General features: G+C 36.8%; 1 protein-coding gene across 6 annotated transcripts in view; it reads right to left on the bottom strand.

Annotated features, from left to right (window-relative positions):
• The window catches only part of GSTCD (glutathione S-transferase C-terminal domain containing), an 89,611-nt gene that overhangs the window by 65,385 nt on the left and 324 nt on the right, over nt 1–23,902 (bottom strand). For 2 of the 6 annotated variants that reach the window (XR_010388913.1, XM_026108671.2), the window contains exons 2-5: nt 14,443–14,873; nt 10,770–11,231; nt 2,570–2,824; nt 1,782–1,875 (exon numbers count right to left, since the gene is read on the bottom strand). Coding sequence is in view for 5 of the 6 variants with exons in the window: in XM_026108671.2 (XP_025964456.2) it covers nt 1,782–1,875; nt 2,570–2,824; nt 10,770–11,231; nt 14,443–14,853 (1,222 nt within the window). In the remaining variant the exon portion in view is untranslated. Of the gene's footprint in view, nt 1–1,781; nt 1,876–2,569; nt 2,825–10,769; nt 11,232–14,442; nt 14,874–18,232; nt 18,900–18,981; nt 19,107–19,489; nt 19,696–19,825; nt 20,039–23,902 lie in introns of those variants that run through there. The other 4 variants (XM_064510550.1, XM_064510551.1, XM_064510553.1 and 1 more) reach the window with 4 other exon arrangements.

The following is a 23,902-nucleotide window of genomic DNA, read 5'->3' as shown; positions in this document are numbered from 1 at the left end:
CAATTGGAACAACAGAGGTAAGAATGTAGCTCTGTCCAACTGAAAAGCAAAATCAGCTACCATATCAGTCACTTTCTTTTTGTCCTGTGTGACTCTATTGCTCCTGCACTGAAATTACAACCAATTGGAATTCCCCCAAGTCAGCAAATGGCATCACAGCGTTGCTGTAGTCTCAAGAGAGAGGTGGAATCTCCCTCTCTGGGAGCTCTCATTGAACAAGCAAATCTTTCCATCATGTATACTTCCAAAATTGAACAGAAAACCAATTTCAGGTGCTGATGTCATTATTGTAACTATTTCAGCAAATCTGAAAAGAGAGCAAGAGAGAGAGCATGCATGCATGCAAGAAGAAGCAGGAGCTGGGTTTTCTTCCAAACTGAAAAGTTTCCAAGAGATTCCTTCTAGCACAAATTTCCCAGAAACACATTTGTTATGCGTTTCCTGTATGTTACACATCTCAACATTTTCTTTCAAATAGAAGAGATATCTTGACAGAAGTGTGAGACAAAAATTTGAAGACTGGAAGTAAGCAAAAATATTTATTCATTTCCCACAGAAGTCTGAAACTTGTCACAGAAATTTAACATATCATCCTCCCAGAGCATTTTATGAAACTTCAAACCTATTTTAACATAAGTAGTATATCCACATTACCAACATAAAGTCTGAAGAAGCATGATGTGATGTTGACAGATAAAAACACAAGTTATTTTTTTCTTCCATGCGAAAGGAAACCAAACATCAATAATTAAAGCAGGCTGTACAACTTCCCAGTAAAGAGTTCTCTCAAGAGAAAAACAGGGGAAAAAAGTTCATCTTATAAATCTATTCATGGAACACAAGAGTGTTTTGTTACGGCTTTGTGAACTACACATAGATCCAAAATAGAATGGACCAATTTCAAATTTGATCTCACTTTCTTACAGCCTCCATATTGTAGATAGGAATACATGCTTGTTTTTGTGTGGTTAGAGATAAAGAAGTGATTTGTATAAGTCCCTATAGCTCTTCAGTGATTCCTAACATATTCCATGAGGAATTTCACATGGTTGTTCAACTGGCGTTGAAGAGCACCTATACGTTGTATGTGTATTTCTGTATTTCTTCAAAGCAGAAGTCCCATGTCACCGAGGCTAGACTGACTCTAGTACCTAAGTTCTCATTTACACACAAGAACACAACTTTCTTTCCTGTAGAAAGGAGTTACTGTCCAGTAACTTCTTACTGTCCAGCAGCATGCATAAGACTTTTTACAGAAAACTCTACTGTGTGGAAGAAGAGGTATTCAATATTTCCATAGCATGAAAAAGAAAAAAGCATATTGTGGTAAGTCACCTACTTTCTTTGTACAACTATAGCCACCAGACCATTCTGCAATCCAGGAAAGCAAACCACCCCCACAGGGCAGGGAACACTGCCACAAAAAGGGAAGACTGATATGTAGCTCCAAAACTTACATCACATAGTCAAAATTTACTGTCCTACATATGAAGAGAAATTCGGGAAAGCAGCCCAGTGGGAAAAAGTATGGTACTGGAATCAAGGTCAAGGCTTTATTCCCAGCTTGGCCATCACAGCCACTGATGACCTCAGGCAATTCATCTTACCCATGTGTCCCAGACCGCCTGTATTTAAAAAGATTTAAAACAGCATACCTATTTTGCCAAACTTTGAAATATATTGATGAAAAATAACTTATTTTCCTATGAAACAGTTAAGCAGTTTCATCAGAAAAAGGCATTGTTAAGAAAGAAAAAGAGAAGCAGCAAACAAACCCTTACCTTCTCCAGGACTGACTGCAGCTGGTAGACTGTTCCAGTCCAGGGTCCAGTTAGGGCATGGATGAGGAGAAAACTTTGTTTCAATACCACTTTCCTACATGAAAGAGGGGAAAAAAATAACTGTCTAAGGCTCTGATCCTGTATCTGCTGAAGTTGGTAGCAAAATTCCCGCTGATTTTAATGGCACCAGATCAAGCTATATGCCACACTCTGTCTGAACAGGCAACTGACTCGACATTACATGGGATTTGAATCATCTGTTTCTTTCACTTTCACAAGAAATCCCTGAATTTAGGAAATGCTGTCAGTCCATACACAAAAAACATACAGAGAGTTATGGAATGCAAAGGAGAGTCTTCTTTAACCAAAAATCATTGTTCAGAGCTCTAAGAAAATAGCAAAAAAACAACAGAAATGATGGAATACTGAAATCAAACAAAAAAGCAACATTTTGTTGCATCATTTTTATAAATGTCTGTCTTTAATAAAGGAATACAGTATTACAATTTAAGCAAAGGGTTATTTTGGTTATTCAAAACTACTGATTATTAGAGCTTCCAGCGGTTTTATCTTTGCTCAATTCCTGAATCAGAAATCATAACAGAAAAAAAAAAAAAAAAAAAGAAAATTACTTCTAAGTCAATGTATATGAAACAGAAGACAGACAAAAATGTATTAACTGTTGAAGGCTGCCAGAGACTTAGCTTCTGAAATTGTAATAAATTTCCCCTATTCCAATTCAAACAGAATATTCCCATTAAAAATAACACATTAAAACGTTAAATTACCATTAACTTAGTCATAGTTGGCCTTGGACCACCTATAAAATGATTGTCTTCATGCTCCTCTTCTAATTCATTGGGAACCAATAAGAAGTTTTGTAGCTGTTCCTCTGGAGCAGACTGCAACTCTGGAAGTTGGAGAAGCTGCATACTGCATTTGTCAGCAGCTTTCTTTACTCTAGGTATTTCTTGAACTCTTTGATACCAACTGGATATCAGAGGCAAATTTAACAGATTTTTACCTTGCTTTTTGCTGAAAACCTAGAAAATAAAATGGAAAGGTTACTTGGTACTGTAATTTTCTTCCTTCAAGCCACAAAGAGAAGGTGTGAACTATGGAAGGGAGTGTGGCTCTGTGCTGTCCGTCGAGACATTCACTCAGCACACTGCTAAGGCAAAAAGCTGGTTAAGAGCTCAGGCCTGTAGGTGGAATTGTCAGCTTGCCATTTTGACATTACCTGCAATCCCTGTGCTTTGAATAATGAAAAAGTTTAAGTGACCAATTTTAATCATAATTTCAGTCAGCAAGAGAAAAACATAATTTAAATAATATTCTTAGTCATCTGCTATTTCCTCAAGAGACAATAATTCACTTTGGCTGGTAAAAAATACAAAATAAAACTAAAAAAAAACTATAGTAATTTGCAATGAATACTGTAAACAAGACAATATGGTACCTGAATGCTTTTCTTTTCCCCAGGTATCCTACCACCCTTAGAAACTCGTCCACTGACACCTGCTTAGCCAGCACCTGCAAGCCTGAAATGCCTGTGACTAGGTGGTAACACCAGAACAGGATCAGGCTAATGTCATCCCTGCCTTTGCTGAAGTTTTTGCACTACATATGGAACTTTTCTTTGCTAGCAATGGACTCCATACTTAAAAAGGGGGGGTATTCAAACTTTAGACTCTTAACTCCATATTTTTTAAAGAAAGATGGTGACTAGCATTTTTTTTAATTAAATATTTATGATAGTGGTCAAGTTGCTTTTAAATGAAATTGGAAGCACAGAAGAAATGAAATTCTTAAGTCTCAATATAGTACACATATTACAAGAAAAGTTACCCATCTACATAAAGATCAGGTGATTTAAAAAAGGATGCGTTTGTTCCTGTTGGTGAACTGAAATAATTTCTGTTCATGTTCCCAAATATCTGAGAACAGTAAAGTTCATCATCTTACAATATTTTCAACTTTTTAAACTCTCCATAGCTGTCTACAGTGTAACCACAGTAAATCAGAAATAGTCTCTGGACACCTGCTGCCAAAAGCTGGCTTTATCAAACTCAAGCTCCATATGCAGAGTTGTAAAATCCCATTAGTTCAGTATTTAATTTAAAAATTACAAAGCAAACAGGATAACTGATTTTCAAGGAGAACAAAGTGATGATATACTATAAATATAAAAATATATTTAATAAATTGTATGTAAATAAGTTTAATTTATTTTTAAATATTCTGTTTTTTATTCACCCCAGAGGCATCTCAGTGCCGGCTCACAATTGTGAAATTGGCATTCAAGTTCTTCACTTGTAGCATTAAAGCAAACACAACACAAACTGATGCTTCAAAGGGTGAGAAGGGAAAAAAAATATCGAACAGTAATACTAACTTTAAAATGAAAGGGCTGGTGACATGAATGTTTGGGATTCCTTTGGACCAAAACTTCATTTAGCTGAAATGAAAAAAATTTGCATGTCTAACTGGGCACATGATCAAACTGAGACAGAACAATTTATTTTAGTCATCAGTGGTCAGACACTGCTTACGGAGGATAAATTAGTATGGTAGTTATTTGAAAGGTCATCTTCTTGTGGAACTTGGAGACTATGAAGGACTACAGCACACGTATGTGAAGAGCAGAGTGTTGCCATGATATGCTAATACTTGGGAAATTTAATTTGTTTAGGCCCTTGCTGGATCAGAGAACCCACAAGATGGATTAACTAAAATTAATGTTATAGCTGGAAATTTGAGAGCCCTTTAGCAATATATCAACATGTAAACCAGAATTCCTTTATTTCAAAAATACAGGAAAACCAGTATGTTGTGCTATGATCTTCATTTTGGAGAACGTCAGAAGCATGAAATGACCAAACTATCAAGACAGCTGAAGGGCTGGCAAGCTTTTGCCAGTTTTTTCAAGGGAGATAACAATTTGGACACTAGCAAAAATAACTGTCTCAGGTTTGGGTTTTTTTTTTTTTTTTTTTTTAAGATAACATCACAGGATATGTTCAGTATCTCTAACTGCATTGCTAAAAAACACATGAAAAATACACTTACGAATAAAACAGTGCTTCCATCATAATATATTATTTATTTTTCTAAGGCTGCACTACAAAACATCTCTTCTTTGTACCCCACCCTGCAGTAGGTCACTGTATACAAATTAAGAGGTCATAGCCCCGTATGAGATGCTACACACAGTTGCCATGAGTATGGTATGCGTCAGCAACACACGCTCATGGCAAGGGCCAACAGCATCCCGGGCAGTATTAGGAGGACCATTGCCAGCAGGTCCAGGGAGGTGATCCTTCCCCCTCCACTCAGCACTGGTGAGGCTGCATCTGGAGTGCCGGGTCCTCCAGTTCTGGGCTCCCCAGTACAAGAGAGACAGGGAAATACTGGACCAGGTCCAGCAAAAGGCCACAAAGATGATTAAGGGACTGGAACACCTGACATACAAGGAAAGACTTGGAGATATTCAAAAGACGACTGGACGTGGTCCTGGGCAACCTGCTGTATGTAGCTGACTGCTTGAGGACTAGACAATCTCCAGAGGTCCTTTCCAACCTTGACTACTCTGTCATTCTGTGCCTGTTTTAACATAAAATTACAAATCATGATTACATAAAAAGGCAGAGAAGAAAAGGCTATGCAAAAAAAAAAAAAACAAAAAACAAAAAAAAAAACTCTTGCACACATCTCTCTATTCAGTGTGGAAACAGAAACTGGTAAAGAACACTTGAAATGACGCAAAATTGGTCAAATTCAAAAAAAAAAAAAAAAAGCAGCTTTCTTGCATGCTGTCTTTTATAATGTCCTTAGGATAATCAGGAGTAATTAGGAATAGCTAAAGGAGCAAAAAGAGGATGAATTAAGTGTATGTGTAATTTTAATATCAAATTCAATATCCTAATATTAACACAGGCAGAAATATATTAATTCTGTTAAGGAAGAAGTCTTTTGGAAGGCAATTCTGACAGGCACTGTTCCACTTGATAACGAGTGTTCTAAATTGTATTTTAAAAAGTGAATAGTGGTTTCTCCCAGATGGAGAACAGAGCTTTTGTTATTCTTCTATTAATTTTAAACAGTTACAACTAATGGAATGTGTAACAAGGCTAACCTCAGAAAGATAACACAAATGGAATGAGGTAATGAAAAACAACTCTTCAGCTTCATTATCTTACTGTTGGCAATTATAATTATGATCAGCTAGTCTAGTCTCCTTTTATTTATTGTATGATTCCAGACATATACCTATTGAAGACATCATTATTATTTGTACCCTTAAAGTGAAGTATAAGAATAATGATTTTTTTAAACATAACCCTGGAAGTCCAGGTACAAAAAGCAATTGATAACATTTTAATACAGGATTAAACACTCCAGTGCTTCTATCAACACCAGTGGGACCACTGGTTTCAACCAATTACCTGCAAGAAGCCTACAAATGCAGGTTATTAAATTTGGATAACTGTAGAAATCAAGATATAACTGCTCAGAAAACTGATCACCAGAGAACAGAGAGAAAGTAACTTTACCCAAGAGCTCTTACAATATAGACAAAAATGAAACTGAAAACAATAGTTTTGCAAAACAATCCTTGATGCAAGCTAACAAAAAAGCATTACACAATATATACTTCATAAGCTGCACAGCGCCAGGACTCAAGGGTCACACATAAGTAGCATTCCCAGCTGTTCAGGGTACATTTAAAGAAAGATTTCACTAAATTGCTGAAATTGATTAAGAATGTGATCCAGGATTCTTCTCACGCACAGCACCAGTAAATCAAACATTGCTATAAAAAAATGCTTTTCTTATCTGGAAAAAGCCTTGGAAAAAGAGTGAAATATTTTAAAACTTAAGACAGTAAGGAAGCATTCTCACAGATTTATCACCATCCATACAAAAGTTACTGTTAATCCTCAATTACGTGTGATTTACCAAATAGACAAACAAAACAGAGATGAATTAATAATCATTTCTGCAAAGTAATTTATCTTAATTCAAAGGTAGCCATGTAAATCTGCTTCTGGTACCCCTACTGGGATCATCACACAGAGATCCGCTAAAGACAATTACCTTGGAAAAGTTACAAAGTGGGTATTTCGCACAAATTAGTGTTAGTAAGTATTTGTCTCAATTTTAGAGATCATTTCTCTGAACCTGACTGACAGCATCTTCTCCAGGAATTTCTTTTGTTTTCAAACACCATAAGGCAAATTTGGCAAAGGAACTTATATCAAAACGCAAATCTTAATTTCACTAAGACCTCCTCTTTGCAACAGAGACCAGTTTAGCTGTCTTTCTTTTTAGAGTAACTGCAGGAATACTGGTTATAGGCAACTCTGCTGTATCATTTTATTTGTAATTGTTAGGTGAAGTATAGATACTTCCTTAATTCTTTTCCACGTATACGTCCTCATAAACCTAACTACACTGATATGCTGAGCAAGACTCTCACAGAGTCTTGCAACAGGAGAGTTTCTCCCATTGTAAAATAGGTCCTGAAGCTGAGCTCAAGCGATTTGCACTACTCAGCCCTACCTCTCTTTCCAGAGGTGAGAAAAGGAAAAAAAGGAGATCTGATGGCTGTATTAAGCTCAAATTGTATTCTCACACATTTTCCTAGTCCAGATGTTAAGACACTTGCACAACAGAACTTGCATCTGCATCTCCAGGATCTGCAGGACTCTGACATTTACCAGTTAAGTGCTATAAGCAACAAACTGCAAACAGAATCTTTCTTTCTCAGGCCCAATAAAAACTCTATAAAAGAGTATAGAGAGAGCTCTACAAATAATGGGCAAAAGAGACCCACTAGAAAAGAGTCGATAATCAAGCAACTAAGGCTCTCTCTACAAGAGGGTAGATGGCCTTTTAACAGATCATTGATCTAAAAGGTATAGAAACAAGAATATTTTACTGATCCAATTTACAGTTGAGTTGACACAGCCAAGAGGCTGGCAAATTGCATAGTGCAGGAACTTTTTAAACCAGCTGTGTCATTTAAGTATTTAGGTAATGTCAGAAGAGCAAAGATGTATTCCCCAGTTTTCCACATTCTGTGTGGTACCCTGACTACTAGCTGTATCAGTGCTTTTCCTTTTTTATTCTGGTGAAGTCCTTTGAAGATTTGAAATTTCCATATAGACTGGGAGACCTTTTGAAATCTCCGAACACTTCACGAGACAGGAAATACTCCTACAAGCATAAAGAAATTTTTCATATATCCACTATATAATATTTGCTAACATATACTGTTTTTCCTCATCATGCTGTAAAAAAACTCTGATGTGGAAGAAAAAAGCAAGGATGAAACAGCACGTTGTTTTTTGTCCAATATTTCAAATGTGCTAGGTGATTGCAAAGGAGAAGAGAGACAAAGGCATCTTTGATCAGACCATACTCGGTGTTTTGAAAATACATACACAATCTGATAGGAGAAGTATAAACTGCTCTTACATAAGAGATAAAAAAAAACAAACAAAGCCACCACCACCCTCCAGCCATCTCCTCTGAAGGAAAGTATGAGCTTTCCAGCAAGAGGTTATTTGATCATACAGGTAAACACAAGAGCCTGTTAGAAAAAAAAAATAAATTAAGTACTTGATCTCATAGCAGTGGTAGAAGGATCATAACTTTTCAGTTATAAACTTCATTTCAAGAGCTTCTAGCAACCCAAAATTTTTCAAGGGAATTTTCCTTTCATTGCAGTAAACAAAGGACCTTCCACAAACTGAAAAACAATTCGGTAGCAACAATGCTATAACACAACTACAGATTACTGAGGTTTGAGGGGCTGAAATTTACCCCCCAAAAGCTGGCTCCCTGGACACAACACCTGGCTTCTGAGCAGTCACAATGATCAGTCATTGCTTGGAGAAGAACATAGACCAAGTATTGCAAAACCAAAACAACACAGAAGAATAATAGCTTTGCTGATATGAGTATTGCACTGTCCCACACACTCATCTTTGTCTACAGATGTGCAAAGAAACAGGCTTATTTTATAGTGGGCTTGACAAAAAAGCACCCATGAGAGTAACTGTAAAGCAGGATTGGCTACATAGAAATGTTTCCTCCCAACCAAAGGAGACATTTCTAGGAACCAGAAAAAAATTATAGAATAGATCATTAATATACTAGAAGGAGAAATAAGCAATCAGAAGTCACAGTATACTGTGCTTTAAAAGGAAGCATTTGCAGACAAAAAAAATTGTCTTTCAATTCATCTTCAATGAAAAGTGTATTTCAAGGGAATCTCAATAAATTAGATACCACTAGTGTACATAAATGAGTTTGTGGAAGTTTACTACTGGTTGATACCCAAGTATCTCCAGCTTCGGTATATGAAAGGGAAGTCAAGGATTTATATCACTAAAAAGCCACCACAGTCTCTGAATGTCTTTTTATTCATTGCCTCCCTAAAAAGCATTTTTACTCTTCTAGGAAACATCTGTATTTTTAGACATATCTGTCCATATTGAGATAAGGTCAGATAAAGCTTCAAATCTTAGCTGAGAAGTATTTCAATTATGGTGATATCCATGCAGGGAGAGAACAACAAAACTGGCTAGGGTTTCATTTTGCCTTGCCCCACCAGTTCATTTTAACCAAAATTAAACAGAGAAGATTGCAGCTAAGACATCTTCATGTTTACCTACTTCTGTTTTATGCACATCACAATGCACTTAAAGTATCCATTTAAAATCTCTCATGGTAGATCTCTCTTCTCATATTTTTCAAATTATTCTATCATTCTCAAACTTCCCTCCTCTTAAAATTTGTAATTTACAATAGAATCGAAATTCCAGATCTCAAAAAACTCCTCACAGATAAAACAATCTCATTTTAGTAAATTTCTGTTGAGTCATGGCTCTAATTTAACATACTAAATTTGAGCAAGAAGGTATCTTCCATGCATATCAGGAAAAAAGCTGGGTTTAGATCATGTTTGGTTAACACATCTAAATTAAACTATACTTAGCCAGCTGGTACAGACATCCACTATCAAAATGCTTCTGAGATGAATAATTTTAGAAATTGCATATATGATGGTTTTAAATAAATTTTCTGTCATTAAAAATATAACTACTGGTCTTTTTCTGTCAGCAGTGTCTAGACTTGAAGATGATCACCAATAACTTTAAGAGCACCCTTAATTTTAGATTTATAAGCTGCCATTGCTAACTTAGAACAGTGAACAACTGCAGGGTCCCCCCACCACCACCCATCCTGAAACAACTGATATTTATCACCAAATCTGGCTTTGCAATTTTTTAGTTGGAAACTAAAAAAATGTTTTTAAAATGTTCTGGAAAGGAATCACTCCATCAGAGAAGTCTCTGGTTAAACCTACTCCTCTACATACCATTTTGTAATCCTTAAGGAACCCTTCCTCCACTCACTGCATAAATCTTTGTCTTTGGTGTTATCTGTCTCACTTACCGCAACACACTCCAAACTAGACCGCAATTGACCTTTGTTGCTTTCTTCTCTTCTTAAGATGCTGTTTCAGATATAACAGGTTATTTACTTTGGATGCTGCGCCTCTCCTCATGCATTTCAAATAGCAGAAGTGATGGAAGAGAAACGCTATTCAGTGTTATCACTAATAGCCACATGTCAACACATACAAAAGCACAAAAATAAGCAGTTAATGACGGTATGGAAGAAGGAGGAAATAACGTTTAGAAAAACAATTTCATGGACAGCTTTGTGCCCAAGAATATTTCAGCATACTAGTTTAAGAGCAAACAGCATTTACTGCATACTTATACACTGTGTATTAAAAAGTAGTTTTGGTGATCTCACCAATCCCTACTACGTATAAAAACAAACACAAGTATTCTGTTTCAGGTTAAGTTCACATAGCAAATGCTGCAATATAGTTTCAGTGAACATACTCTACAACTTTTCAGTTCTTAAAAAAATACATAGACACTAAATATCTGCAGAAGTTTGTCTTACCAAGAACTGATGGATGCATGGCAAAAGCACTATATCTGCCAAGGTGAAATAAAGCCCTTCTGCAAAAACATGGTCCAAAGGTGGAAGGTCAGAGGTTTTTGTTTTCCTGATGTGAGTGGGCTCCCTGTTGACTGTAGCTGATACTTCCTGGACAAGCAGTTTGGAGAAAGCTATGCTTAGTTCCAAACTTGGAAGTGGATGTTCATCCATTTCTACTGTTTTTTCTCCTTCTGCTGCTTCTTTAGGAAGTACAGACAGTGCAGTCTTGGCACCTGCCTTCTGTTGTTGAAGTTTTTGCCTTCGGATTTTGTCATCATTATGCACTCGGACAGGTTCTCCAAGCTTCCTTTCAAGCTCTAAAATGTCAGGAGGAATAGACTGACATTGCTCAGCAGATCCCGTCAAAAATCTTTCAACAGCCAGAGGTATGCTGATTTCACAAAGTCTGGTCCACCGGCTAACCTGTCAGATACATTTATATAATTAATACATTCTCTACCTATGAAAAAGGAAAAACAAAATCCAGGATATCTTTTTGACCACTTAAAGCAAAGACATTTCAGCCAATGGTGACTAACTCCAGTTTTAAATGCATTCTGTGATAATCTTAGAAGCTCAGATATTTTGCATTACTTTTGCAATAGCAGAATAGGAAAGCTAACTTTTACACATAACAAAATGGATAGTTATCCAGTATAGAATATTTTTATTGCTTATTACTGGCGTAAGATTACGGTGAGAAGCAAAGCTACGATAAATTTATACATGTCATCTTTACTCAGTGCCAATAAAACCAGAAGACTACACCAAACATATCTTGAGCATAGTATTTATTTTACAGAAAAGCACTATTAATTTTTTTTTTTGCATGCAACACCAAAAAGCTTTAGTCTGACTGAACAACAACTTAAAGTTACTTCTGTTTTTTCATGTTCTTATCCTTGTCCTCTACTTTTTTTTATTATTTGTAGTTAAAGTCCTAAAAGTTTTAACTTTTACTGTCTTTTCTTACTCAGTTTACCTACTTTGCAGCAACCCAAAACATGTAATCTAAATATTTTTTCCAGCTGTTTCAGCGGAGGTTTCTGGAAGATGCCAGGGATAACTTCTCAATGCAGGTGCTAGGTGAGCCAACCTGAGAATATGCTCCCCCAGATCTGCTGCTCACCAACAAGAACAAACTGCATTGGGGATGTGGTAATCAATGGCAACCTTGGCTGTAGCAACCATGAAACAGTGGAATTCAACATCCTAAGGGGAGTGAGGAAGGCAAGCCTAGATGGGTGGACTGCCAGATGGATAACTAGATAGATGAAGAATGGGCTCAATTGTCAGCTCAAACAGTAGTGGTTAACAGTTCATACCTTACCTGAAGGCCAGTTACAAGTGGAGCTCTTCAGGCCTAGCCTATTTGTTATCTTTACCAATGACCTGGAGGAGGAGATGGAATACACTTTCAGGAAGGTTGTGGAGGAGCAGTCAATATACTCCAGGATAGGGCTGCCCTTCAGAGGGACCTGGACAGGCTAGAGGAATGGGCTGAGAGGAACCTCACAGAGCCTCATGAAATTCAGTACAGAGCCTTACACCTAGGATGGATTAAGTCCCTGTAACAGTACAGGCTAGGGACTGAGGACTTGGTCAGGTAGCAGCTCTGCAGACAAGACCCTGGGTGTCCTGGTGGATAATACGCTAAACATCAGCCAGCAGTGTGCCCTAGCAGTGATGAAGGCCAACAGCGTACGGCACCGCCTCAACAGGAGCGTGGTCAATAGATCAAGGGAAGTGATTATCCCCCTTCCCTCATGGCTTGTTTTAGACCACATCTGGACTACTCTGTCCTGTGCTGCCTCTCCCAACCCCAAACAAGAAGGATGTCGATAAACTTGACTGAATTCAATGGAGGGCCATGACAACTGTCAGCTGCTAGAGCACATGTGCCATATGAAGAACAGCTGAGGGAGGTGGGCTAGTTCAGCCTGGAGAAGAGAAGGCTTCAGGGCAACCCAGTAGCAGCTTTCCAACACCTAAGAGGAGATTACTGATAAGACAGAGACAGGCTGCTCTGTGGGAGAACAAGACAACGGATATAAATTGACATACGAAACATTCTGATTTGACTTGAGGAAAACATTTTTCACCGTGTCAAGCACTGGACCAGGTTGCCCAGAGAGACTGTGCAGTCTCCATCCTTGGAGGTTCAAGACTGACTAGACAAAGCCCTGAGCAACCTGGTCTCAATTCAGTGTTAACCCTGGTTTGAGCAGCCTAAATGACTCTGATTCACAAGTGCTATTCCACCATCTTCACAACGGTTTTACCCACCCATGCAAAATCAGCCATACGTTCTCACATCACAATGGGTTCTCCCCAAGAATGCTACTGAATCAACAGACAGCTAGTGTAACACATTAGTATAAAGAAAACACGATACTCAAATATAATCAGTTTTAAATATAAAGATAATAGTTGTCAGAATCTTCTTCTTGCTTTTCAGAATTTTTCCCAGCTCGGTTAAATTCCATTTCCCTTACTCTTCAACGAAACACTAGGTGTTGGCAAGAGTGCATATTCTTGAAATGGTAACAGCCATAATTAGCATGACTCAAAATGAGAAAGTACAAATATATTAGTTGGTATTTTACCAAAAAATATCTTCTGTGAACAATTCTATTTCTTTGAAGAACATTTACACTGCCCCATTCCTTCCAGTAAAATCTGACTTGACTTTTAGTTAAGGACCTTTACTTCTAGGAAAACAATTTGTGCTGGTCCCCTGGGTGGCCACTTAAGTTTCATATCTTGAAGTATTTAATTTTAGGAACATAGATTTGAAGTTCAAAATAATTCAATGACACACAATTAACTGCATATGTGGATTGACTTAAGAGATGCACATAAACTGCCATCACATGCATTTCAGTACCAGTGAAAGGTACTAAACCACCCTTTAGTCTGCTGGAATACAATTGGAAAGATTATTATTTTTTAAGATCTGAAACCAGGGTAGGAAAGTGATAAGTACAGCAGTGACTAGACTGAACAAGTTTATATTTGTAAGGCTATGACAAAGCTGACATCCACAGTAAAGTTTTCACAAGTGCTTAACCAGTTTAAACTATTAATTGCCTACATTACTTCTGATAGTGAGTCTTAGGTCCATTTGAAAATTCTACTCCTAACTTTGCAAATTTACAATCTGATCCTGCATTCTCTGTAAACCCAGAACTACCACTTGCTTATCACATATATGACTGCACACACAATACAGCACCCTACTTTTGGAAATCTGAATTCAACAAATTAAGAAATACTTGATTTGCTGTTAATTTTAATTTCAGAATGCCAGATTTTGTTTACTCCAAACTTTCACAGTTGTACTTCATAGTTTATTGAAAATATACTGCTTAAAATGGAGCAAAGATATGACCTTTTTTTTTTTTTTTTAATTTTAAGGTTATTCTTGTGCTGCTAAATATTTATGTCCCTAAAAAGAATTACTTTTCACCCTTATGCAAAAATCCAAAAGTTGAGTACCTTTCATTTCCTAAGCAAGAAGTTTCTTACTCAGAGACCTCAGTTTACATCAATATTAAAAGCCTACTTAGGAGTATTCCATTCTACTAAAAAAAACTATTAATACCATATATCTAATAGAAAAAGATGCACTCACTTCAGCACAGGCTTTTAAGCAGGTCTTCTTAAAACCTAAAAGTTCCAAAACATCCTTTCTGGATGGATCTGCCTCATATGTTTTCTGTATTATATGCCTTAAGACAACAGACAGGCCAGCTCGACAGAATTTGCCATCTTTCACGACAACAGCAGGCAAACAGCAGCTCTGCACCACCATAGGAAGCTGATGTCTGGAGATTAAGCAGACCTCAAAATCATGAAGTAGGTTTTTTGTCACAAGCTGATCATCTGCATTTTCACCAGTTGGCACTAAAAAAATTTTGAATAATTTGCAGTCACAGTAGGATAGCAAAAATAGTGAAATAGATGTATGAAGAGGAAAGATGCTGTCTCCATACTGATGAGAAAAACCCAAATACAAATGTTCTTCAGGGATGCTATCTTTCATCTTCCTCCTGAGCTTAGTTCCTGAAATAGAAATCAGGACACAACACTGAAAATACAGAACTGAGAACAAAAACATAGGGTTTGAAACAGTGGTCATTTCACTATTTGCTAAAACCGATTTTAGCATAAGACACTATTAAAGACATCCTGCCTGAATAATAAGTGGACTGCAATCCTTTCTTGAGAGGAGAGAGCTTTCAAATATACACTATTGCTTCACATATAAAACAAACACTGAAAGGGAAATGATTTGTGTAAAACTTTTTTCCATTTTTGCTTATTTCTGTCATTAAACGAAATATACAAAATCAAAAGAAAAGATTTCCATTAACTTTTTAGCGTATAAACATTTTATATCAAACAGGTTTATTTTTAAAAAAACATCAATAATCTTCCACAATCTTAACCATGCATTATTCAAAAATCAAGTTCCTGAGGACATATCTATTGTAGCTTATTTTATAAGTAGTTTATTTTATATTTGTCTTTCTGTAAGTTAGAAGCCCTGTACGGTCCTACATGTAAGCAACACAAAGCAATATTGGTTTCTATATTAAAAATGAATATAGAATCCAGTGAGATACTAAATGAAGGCTAAGAGGACAAAAAGAAAAAAGAGTTCATTTCAAGAATGCTGCATGAACACCTCAAACACACAAGATTAAAGTAGTTGAATGAAATAATATAGCTGAAATTAATAGTCTTGACATTAAAAAAATCACTTAAATTCGCTTTCCTTATACTTGATTGAAAGTCACATTTCTACTACTAAACTGTTCCATAGCAGTTTAATATAAAATAATGATGTAATAATTATTCTGCACCATCACCTAATAAAATTCTCCATTAACTTATAAATCACAATTCATATCGAAAGCTCTAGACACTAGATGGCTCTCTTAAAACAATCATTATAGAAGGCGGCTTTATTATAATTAGAGAAAGAAATTGGAACAACTAAAAAATGTCAGTATGATTTTTTTATACACACATATATAAAGCACAAGCAACACTGGAGCAGCATTAGTCTTTTAAATAACTGTCTAGATTAATAAGGTCTCTGTACAGGTACATGAATATGATGTAATTATTTACATAGTAAAAAGATTTTATATCTGATATATCCGGGATATTGGACTTTTTTTGTATTTCTGTAAATGCGTACATCAAATTTATTGTTTTATACTATTTATCACAAGCCAAAGCAATTGTCCAGAAACAGGCAGTGGAAGAATAAAGTCAAGTCCATCTGACATTAAACAGAAATCATAATGATGATTGTTACATGAAAATATTTTTCAACCATTCCACTACATGACTGTCTCAAAACAACAGTGGCTCAACATAAAAGCACTGTAGCTTTTCTTTAATTAATACACATGCCACACAAAGAATAGTACAATAAATAATTAAATATCTACCTTCCTAAAAGCTATTATACTCAGACAAACCTTGACAGCATGCAAGTCAAGGTGGATTCAACATTGTAGGTATAGCTCTGTGGAAGACATGGTATGGTGGGACTATTGTTGAATTAATCGAGAAGAGCTAGTCTTACCTACAAATTACACAGTTGCTAGCATTTAAACTCACATCTTGACTTTAAAACCTCTTTCAACATTCAGTGGTACTCTTTGTATGTATTTGGATTGTTTCCATCTTCCATGGTGACCAGTAAAGCATATACGATAAAACCCCTTCTCTTCCTGGCTGCTCTAGCCACTCAAACATATACATTCACCTTACAAATCATACCACCACTTAATTTGTTTTTCTGGTTGACCTTATTGCACAGTATCTTTCTATGAACCATTACATAAGCAGCTTTTTTGCCATTATCATGCTGTTTGGAACTGCTAAATAGTTTGGCAAATACTGATGAGGTTTCTATGTCCAAACTATATTATTCTATTGTTTTCACTTGTTAATCACCTGTTCTTACTGAACTGGTATTCCAAATCTATCATTCAGGACTGCACAAGTAATACATTAACCTCATTTTCCTCAGAAGTAGAAGCTCTGAAACACACTCTGCTCCTACACAGAGATTAAAATTTCATTCAACTAAAAATAAGAAATAAATATTTGGAAGATAACAAAATAAAGGTACTACTAAATCAGGCTGCTGATTAAAATGACAAAAACATCCTCTTTTGAAAAACTGGTGGAGGAAAGGGTGAAAGCTGTCAATATTATACTAGATGTGTGTGAACTCTCCTCAGATCTGTGGAACAGAATTAGTTCTACCCAGCATCAATGGATAATAGATAGCAGCCAATCAGTCCCAGAGATAGTAACTGATTGGAAATAACTTTCTGGTTATGGATCTGCTCTGTATTTAACCCTGTAACTACCACATCTGAAACCATCCTATTAGTCCATCTGTCTCCTTGAAGATTCTATTAGACAAATTCAACTATTCTTATCCTCCAGTATACAGCTATCACATACAGAAGCTTCACAAGCCAGATATGCTAACATCATTAAATCTTGCTGAAGCAAGTTAAGAAGATATTGTACAGAGCTACCTACTCCATTCTCCTGACACCCTCACGGCAATGTCAGAAAACAGGAACACGCACTCAGCCCACATACTTCAGTCCATAACATCTTAACTTAAAGCCATATTCCGCAACAATTTTAGGTAAGGCTCTGGATTTTGCACTGAAACAAACATATCCTCATGAAATTCTATTCTTCTGAATGCCATGAATAGAGAACCTCTGGGAGACAGCTGACATGGTGAACTAAGTCAGAGAGACTGAACTATTTTCTTGAACCTAAATGAACTTCTACAAAGAAAGATAGAGCATGGATCACAGAAACGGTGACACTTCATAACCAACTTAAATAGCAGCACAGTGTTCATGCAGTAAAATCAGATAAGTTTGCTGATTTGATTGAAAACAAATTACTTTTGGAAGGGTAGGAAGTAAAAGCCATGTTTCTCCTCGGCCGCTGCCCCTCCCCCCCCATCAGAGCAGTAAATTAATGTCATTCAGCAGGTGGCTGCAAAAGTGCCAGTTTAAAGGAGACTGCAGAAACGTGCAACTGCAGGTGACAGGGAGTCTAAGAAACTACTTGATTTGGCACTGGCTCAGTCCTAGGTAGCTTCAACTCATCTTGGCATCACACATTGAATCAGGTTAGTACCCTCTAGTCTCATTACTTGTCAGCTGTACCTTCCCCACAGCATCAACTCAAACTAAACTCCTATTTAGCTCTTTCCTATATTTTCCTTCCCCAGGTAAAGCCTTCTCACACAGTTTTGGTAGTGCTTAAAATAAGCTTAGATGGCCTATGAAAGCGACTCTCACTTAAACTGGCAAGGACAACACAAGTTACTGTACTTTAACTGCTGGCAATCCACCAGTACCTACCTGTAATTATGTACTCATGATCCCAGGAGGGCAAACAAGTTCTGCAGTAACTCTCCACAGATCATACAACTCAGCTCCATGAAGTACAAAGAACCAGGGAACAGATCTATAGAGGTGAGCATAATGCTCAATACAATCAAGTTTAGCTGCCTGTACATGCACATCCGTAATAATTCTGAAATAAAAGCTGAGCGTTCATTGCTGACCAAGAAGAATTTTAGGGGTCTTACTCAGTGAAGTTGTAATACCTGATCTTGCTGTTGATATTCTGACAGTCATTTTACATTTTCTTCTAGTTGGAGATAATTTTTTCCAAAAGCTAGATTCCACTTTAGCTATGTTTTCCTTTAGCTATGTTTTGTGCATCTGTTATAGGTGCATTTCTCCTGGGAAACAAAGAGCTTTACCTATCACTCATTTATAAAACCTTCATCAGTTACTCCCTTTTATTTTTAAAAAGCATTCAAAACTTTTTAGATTGATGTTTCCCTACATAATATTTTTAAGCCAAGACAGCTGTTGCAGTTAATTAGACTCTCCCCACATGGGAGGAGGAAGAGGAAAGCCAAACATGAAGATGGTCAATATTATGACAACTTCCTTTTAAGGAATCACATAAACAAAATGCAACAGTAACAATACAGCAACAATTAATCATTCTAGTCAGTAATTCTGAACTAATTAAAAACACCAGTGGTAAATTGCTAATTTATGAAAAAATGCAATCAACTGTAATGTATTATACTTACAGCACAATAAGCTCCAGAACAAGAGGTAACTCTAGCTCTCATCACGAGAGGTGCAAATGTCTCATTTCTTTTGTCTTCAAAGGGAGTTAAGAACATTGACCATTTCACAAGACCAGGCCCTAAATCTGAAAATAAGGACTTAAACACTTGGATGATTTCCAGACCCTCACAAACCAACTCGCACTTCATCATTTATACAATAGTCCTTCATTTTGATTCCTATAGGCAATCAGATCTCTCTCAACTAAAAGGCCCTGATCCTGCAAGTACCTGAGATGCCCGACTTGGGGGCATAATTGCAATATAATGTTCCATTATTTTCAGCTATAGCCCCAACTTCTTCCAATATAGCACACTGCTACTACTTACCTACAAAAGTCCCTTCCTCTTCTCAGATTAGTAGTACTACAATGAAAGTAATTTCTCAGAACTGCACTCCCTGTTCTGCTGCTGAGAGTTAATTTAGATCCAAATTATTAAACCTATTCTGTGGAGTGGAACAAATTACCTTCTTAATTAGGGTCCATTTAGGAAAATAACACTTTTGTGTTTCTGCAGCTAACCTCCCAGGGATGAAGTGACGAGCTTCACTCAACAGAGAAAATGCTGGGCTCAAAGCTTCTGTTTGCACCCTCCGACTGTTTCCCTCCTCCTCTGCTCTTCCCAGCACGGCGGTCTAGGAACACTTCTTTACAGGTGCCAAAGAACTTGCATCTAAATTCCAAGGAAGCCCAAACAAACACATTAAAACGTGCATCCTTAGATTCATAAGAACTCACGCTTAAATATCAAACTAATACCTTTCAAAAGTCTACCTATTGATTTCATGAGGGTTAAGATTCACCTGTCAATTTGTTGGGGGTTGTTCCACCTTTCCCTTTCCAACACTTGCACTTAACTCTTCACTTCTTTGTTTCATCCAATCGAAAACAGCAATTTTTCAACATTTCATTGCTGAGGGTACTTATCTACGTAGCATACTCCTCCTCAAAACAAGATTAGACTGTACAGTGATTAAAATAGCTGTTGGTCTGTGACTCGTCTCCCGAGCCTGCACCTGGAAAGGTCCAAAGACAGTGACAACTCTAAGAAATAAGGAAGCTGCAACTACAAGCACAGCCTATAGCGACCCTCTCCTTTCCACTCCATTTTGGGCCCAGAAGTCTCCTGAAATAGTTGGAAACAGCTTGAAGTTTGGTCCATGGAAAATTATCCTCACTGGCAGAATGAACACTTTGTTCTTACACTATTATAATCACAACCAGGTCCTGCCTCTTTTATCATTTCAAGGTACACAAAAGCCACATATGTATCATTTCACTCATAACACATTACACACAGAAAATTACTCATTTCATTCTCATATTCTACTATGGTGTTTTTGTTTCTATCTTATAAAATCAACCATCTTCAGAAAGAAACACCGGCTTTTTAATGCATGCATTTAACACTTATTCTCCCATCTCTTGAACTCTCAGCTTGTGAGCTCACAGTCATTTCATCATCTAGATCTTTTTCCCTCCCATTTTCCCAGAGCTGCATCAAGTGTAGCTGATGACTTCCCTCCCTTTTCTCCCATACATCCAGCCCCTTTAAAAAGTTCCATTTTGCCTCCTGCTATTCTCCAGCTGCACTGCATCTCATGAATTCTCCAGGTATTATCTCATGAAAGAAGCAATTAGAAAAATAGCCTGAGCTCAATTGTTGAGAAAATCTTTTGTAAGTCACCTTCTACCTATCTCTGACTTCTAAATGGATAATAGATAGCAGGTATCCCTCTCTAATATAATTTCAACTTCAGAAAGCAGTACTGAAAGTTCTCTTGCCTTTATTTTTCACAAAACAGTTACCTCAAGACAGGCAGTGTAATTTCTGACCTCTAAGTTACATAGTCTGTGCAACTGTCAAATGATATGCCTATCTTGGTAACTTAGGGGTTTTTTTATTTCATTTTTTAAGTTAGGAGATGTAGATTAATCCAGCAGGTTTCTCTCACTCTTATTCCCCTAAACATCAAAAAACTTCTAGGCACAAGAAAAGGTAGTTCAGTGACATTACCTCGAACATCTATCTAGGAAATTTTCTAGCCTCAGACAGATAGTGACCAATGCAAAGCCACCTACTATGTTCAAAAGGCCACTATCTTTTATTGCTGGTAACTGTTAAAACAAGAGATTTTCCTCTACTCTTTAATCATTTCAGTTTCTAGAATTAAGATAAATGTACTGTTATTCATATACTATAACAAAGGTATTCTAGAGATCAGGAAAGTTTTCATCATTCACATTAGCTTATACCAGAAACACGACTTTTGTCCCGGCAAAAGCTTTTGCTGTATACAGTTAGGCTGCAAGAACAGCATTCGTCACCATTGTAAGAAAGGCCCAAGTTTTGAAGTTTGTCCTAATCCACATACACAATATGTCTATTGTCTCATTCACAAATAGATCACAGTAGTATCTCTTCACTGGCTCCTACAGGAAGCACTGAATCTTTGCAACCATATATCAGAAGTGATCAAACATGACTTTTTTTCCTTAACTTTTGTCTCAATTTAAATGTTTTCTTTCACTGCTTTGGAAAGAAGTTTGCAGTTTCTTAGCAAACTGGAAGAGAACTGAATGTTATAAGTTATGTACTTCTCAGACCAAGAAAACAGGCAGGCTTTTTCAGACTACAAGATAGAAAGGGCTAGTAGCAGAAAATGCCACCCTGCTTTCTGCACTAAGCTTTTCAACACTAACACTATTACTTTTATACTTCCATTAACCCTAAAACTTCTAAAAGAAGCATTTTTAAACAAAATGGGCTTCCATGACTGTGACACATTATATAATATACTTATTTCAATACAGCAGCAGAACATTTGATTTGGATTTATTTATAGTTAGTTACTGTAAAATGTTTATGCTCCCTCATCACCACAGCATCAGAATTTCAGACAGATATACTACTAATGTTAAAAAAAAAAAAAAATTTAGCCTCCCAAAGGCCTTGTAAGGACAAAAGTTCTTTAGTTTCCATTATATAAGTGAAAAAGCTGAAGCACAAACAAAGTTTTTAGCTCAGTCACACAGGGAGTCTGTCCTAGAGCAACCCTAAAAACTGACATTTTCTTTAAGGGATTCCCTTGTGGATTTTGAAGTTCAGTCTATGAATAAAATGTAAAACTACAACTAGGCTAATTTTGTTCCAAACGAGTCTATCACAGAAAAGAAAGCAAAATAAGTCTCTCTGGGAGTCCCATCTATAAATGACTTACCTGTGTTTCTTTAAGTTGTCTCTTGTGCAAATGTACTCAAGCCCTTCTTGCATAATCACTTCAACTAACTGTACACACTTGCACTGCCCTATGTCAAACCCACTCCATCTTTTAGTTTAGATCCTAACATCCTGTCTCTAAGCACAGACCTTTATGAAGTCTGGTTTCCTATCTTCCCCCCCTCCCTCCCCTTTCTTTAAAATTGGTTGTTTCTCTCCACTATTTTGTCTCTGTAGGGTACATCTTACTTCTGCATTTAAACACAGTCTTTCCTCTGAAAGGCTTAATGTTTGCTCTCATGTAAGTATTTATATGACTACCACCCTTCTTTTAACCGCGGTTAATTTAAGAATCCCCTGGCATCTTACCGAGAGAGAAACCCCCAGACACACACAGTAGAACAAAACATAGGACTAACAAACCTTACAAGATATCAGATTATTCGTTGTCTTAATGGTAATGCCTCTTCCTGCACTTTTTCTTCTCTAATTAGACTGTAAATTCTTTGGGAAGAGATTGACTTTTACGCTATATTAGCCATATTTACAGTAGCTGCTATTGATGGGGGGAACGAAGAAGTCAGCTGGACACAAATAACAAACACCACAGTATTTGCAACATAATTTAAAAACAAGAAAAAATGTTGTCTACCTTCAGTATAACAGTCACGTTAAGCTGTTTAATAAGTATTAAATCAAGCTTACTTTTCACTAGTTACATTGTTTGCTACCATTTCTGCTTCTCTCTCTACAGGCACTAAATGAGAGTTAAATTAGTTTTACTGAGCCACCACATTAACAACATGGTACAGAGGGCGTGTGTTTAAAAAATGCTTCCAGGGAATTTAAATGAAAAGTAAATTTAAAAAACCCACAAACCTTCAATTCCTTTTAGTTCCTGAGAAACACCTTGTTTATTTGTAGATTATTCTATAGGAAAACAAAACCTGTTTTTAAAATAGAGATAGTGATGCTTGAGAAGGGTTCAATATTGTAAGCCTCTTAAAAGGCTTAGGTAAGCTCCAGCAAATATTTAACTTAGCAGAAAACAGCATCCGTTCTTCAAGAGAAAGAACTTCAGAAATCTGAATTCTTTCTATTCACAGGATTGAGTTGCTTGATAACTTTAGGGCTACCATTATATCCTCAAGTGAATCCAGAGGACTGCATGATTTTTCTTGGAGATTTTCAAATCAGAAGTATAGAAGCATCAAAAGTTCAGACAAGTGCACCAGTAAAATAAGAAAATACATATATTTAAAAGAGCAAAGCATAAGCTATGAAGGATACAAGACAAACTTCAGAAAGACAGCATACTAAAATTCAGTTATTGCAGAAAACGATGCCACCAAGTGAAAATTCCTGTGTGGAATGATTACACGAAACCTGCACCGCGACCTTCACTCAGCAGTCTGTCAGCCCAGAAAGAGCAGAACAAGTATTAGATATGGAAAACCGCTAAAACTCTGACTTTTTTTTTTTTTTTTGGTGGTGGTGGGTTTTTTGAGAAAAGCTTAAAGAGAAGTCAGCAACTGCCAGGTGAAGACGGCTGCAGGTGCCTTTCCCTTCATCAGCTATTAGCGCTCTTCATCAATAAGCATCTCAACTACGAGCTTCCAGCCGACCCTAGCTCAGGAAGCGGAAAGCTAACGGCAAAGGA

This window comes from Dromaius novaehollandiae, chromosome 4, assembly GCF_036370855.1.
Source record: "Dromaius novaehollandiae isolate bDroNov1 chromosome 4, bDroNov1.hap1, whole genome shotgun sequence".
Taxonomy (NCBI): Eukaryota; Metazoa; Chordata; class Aves; order Casuariiformes; family Dromaiidae; genus Dromaius; species Dromaius novaehollandiae.
Note: the sequence above shows the minus strand (reverse complement) of the source record. Positions and strands in the feature narration are given on the sequence as shown.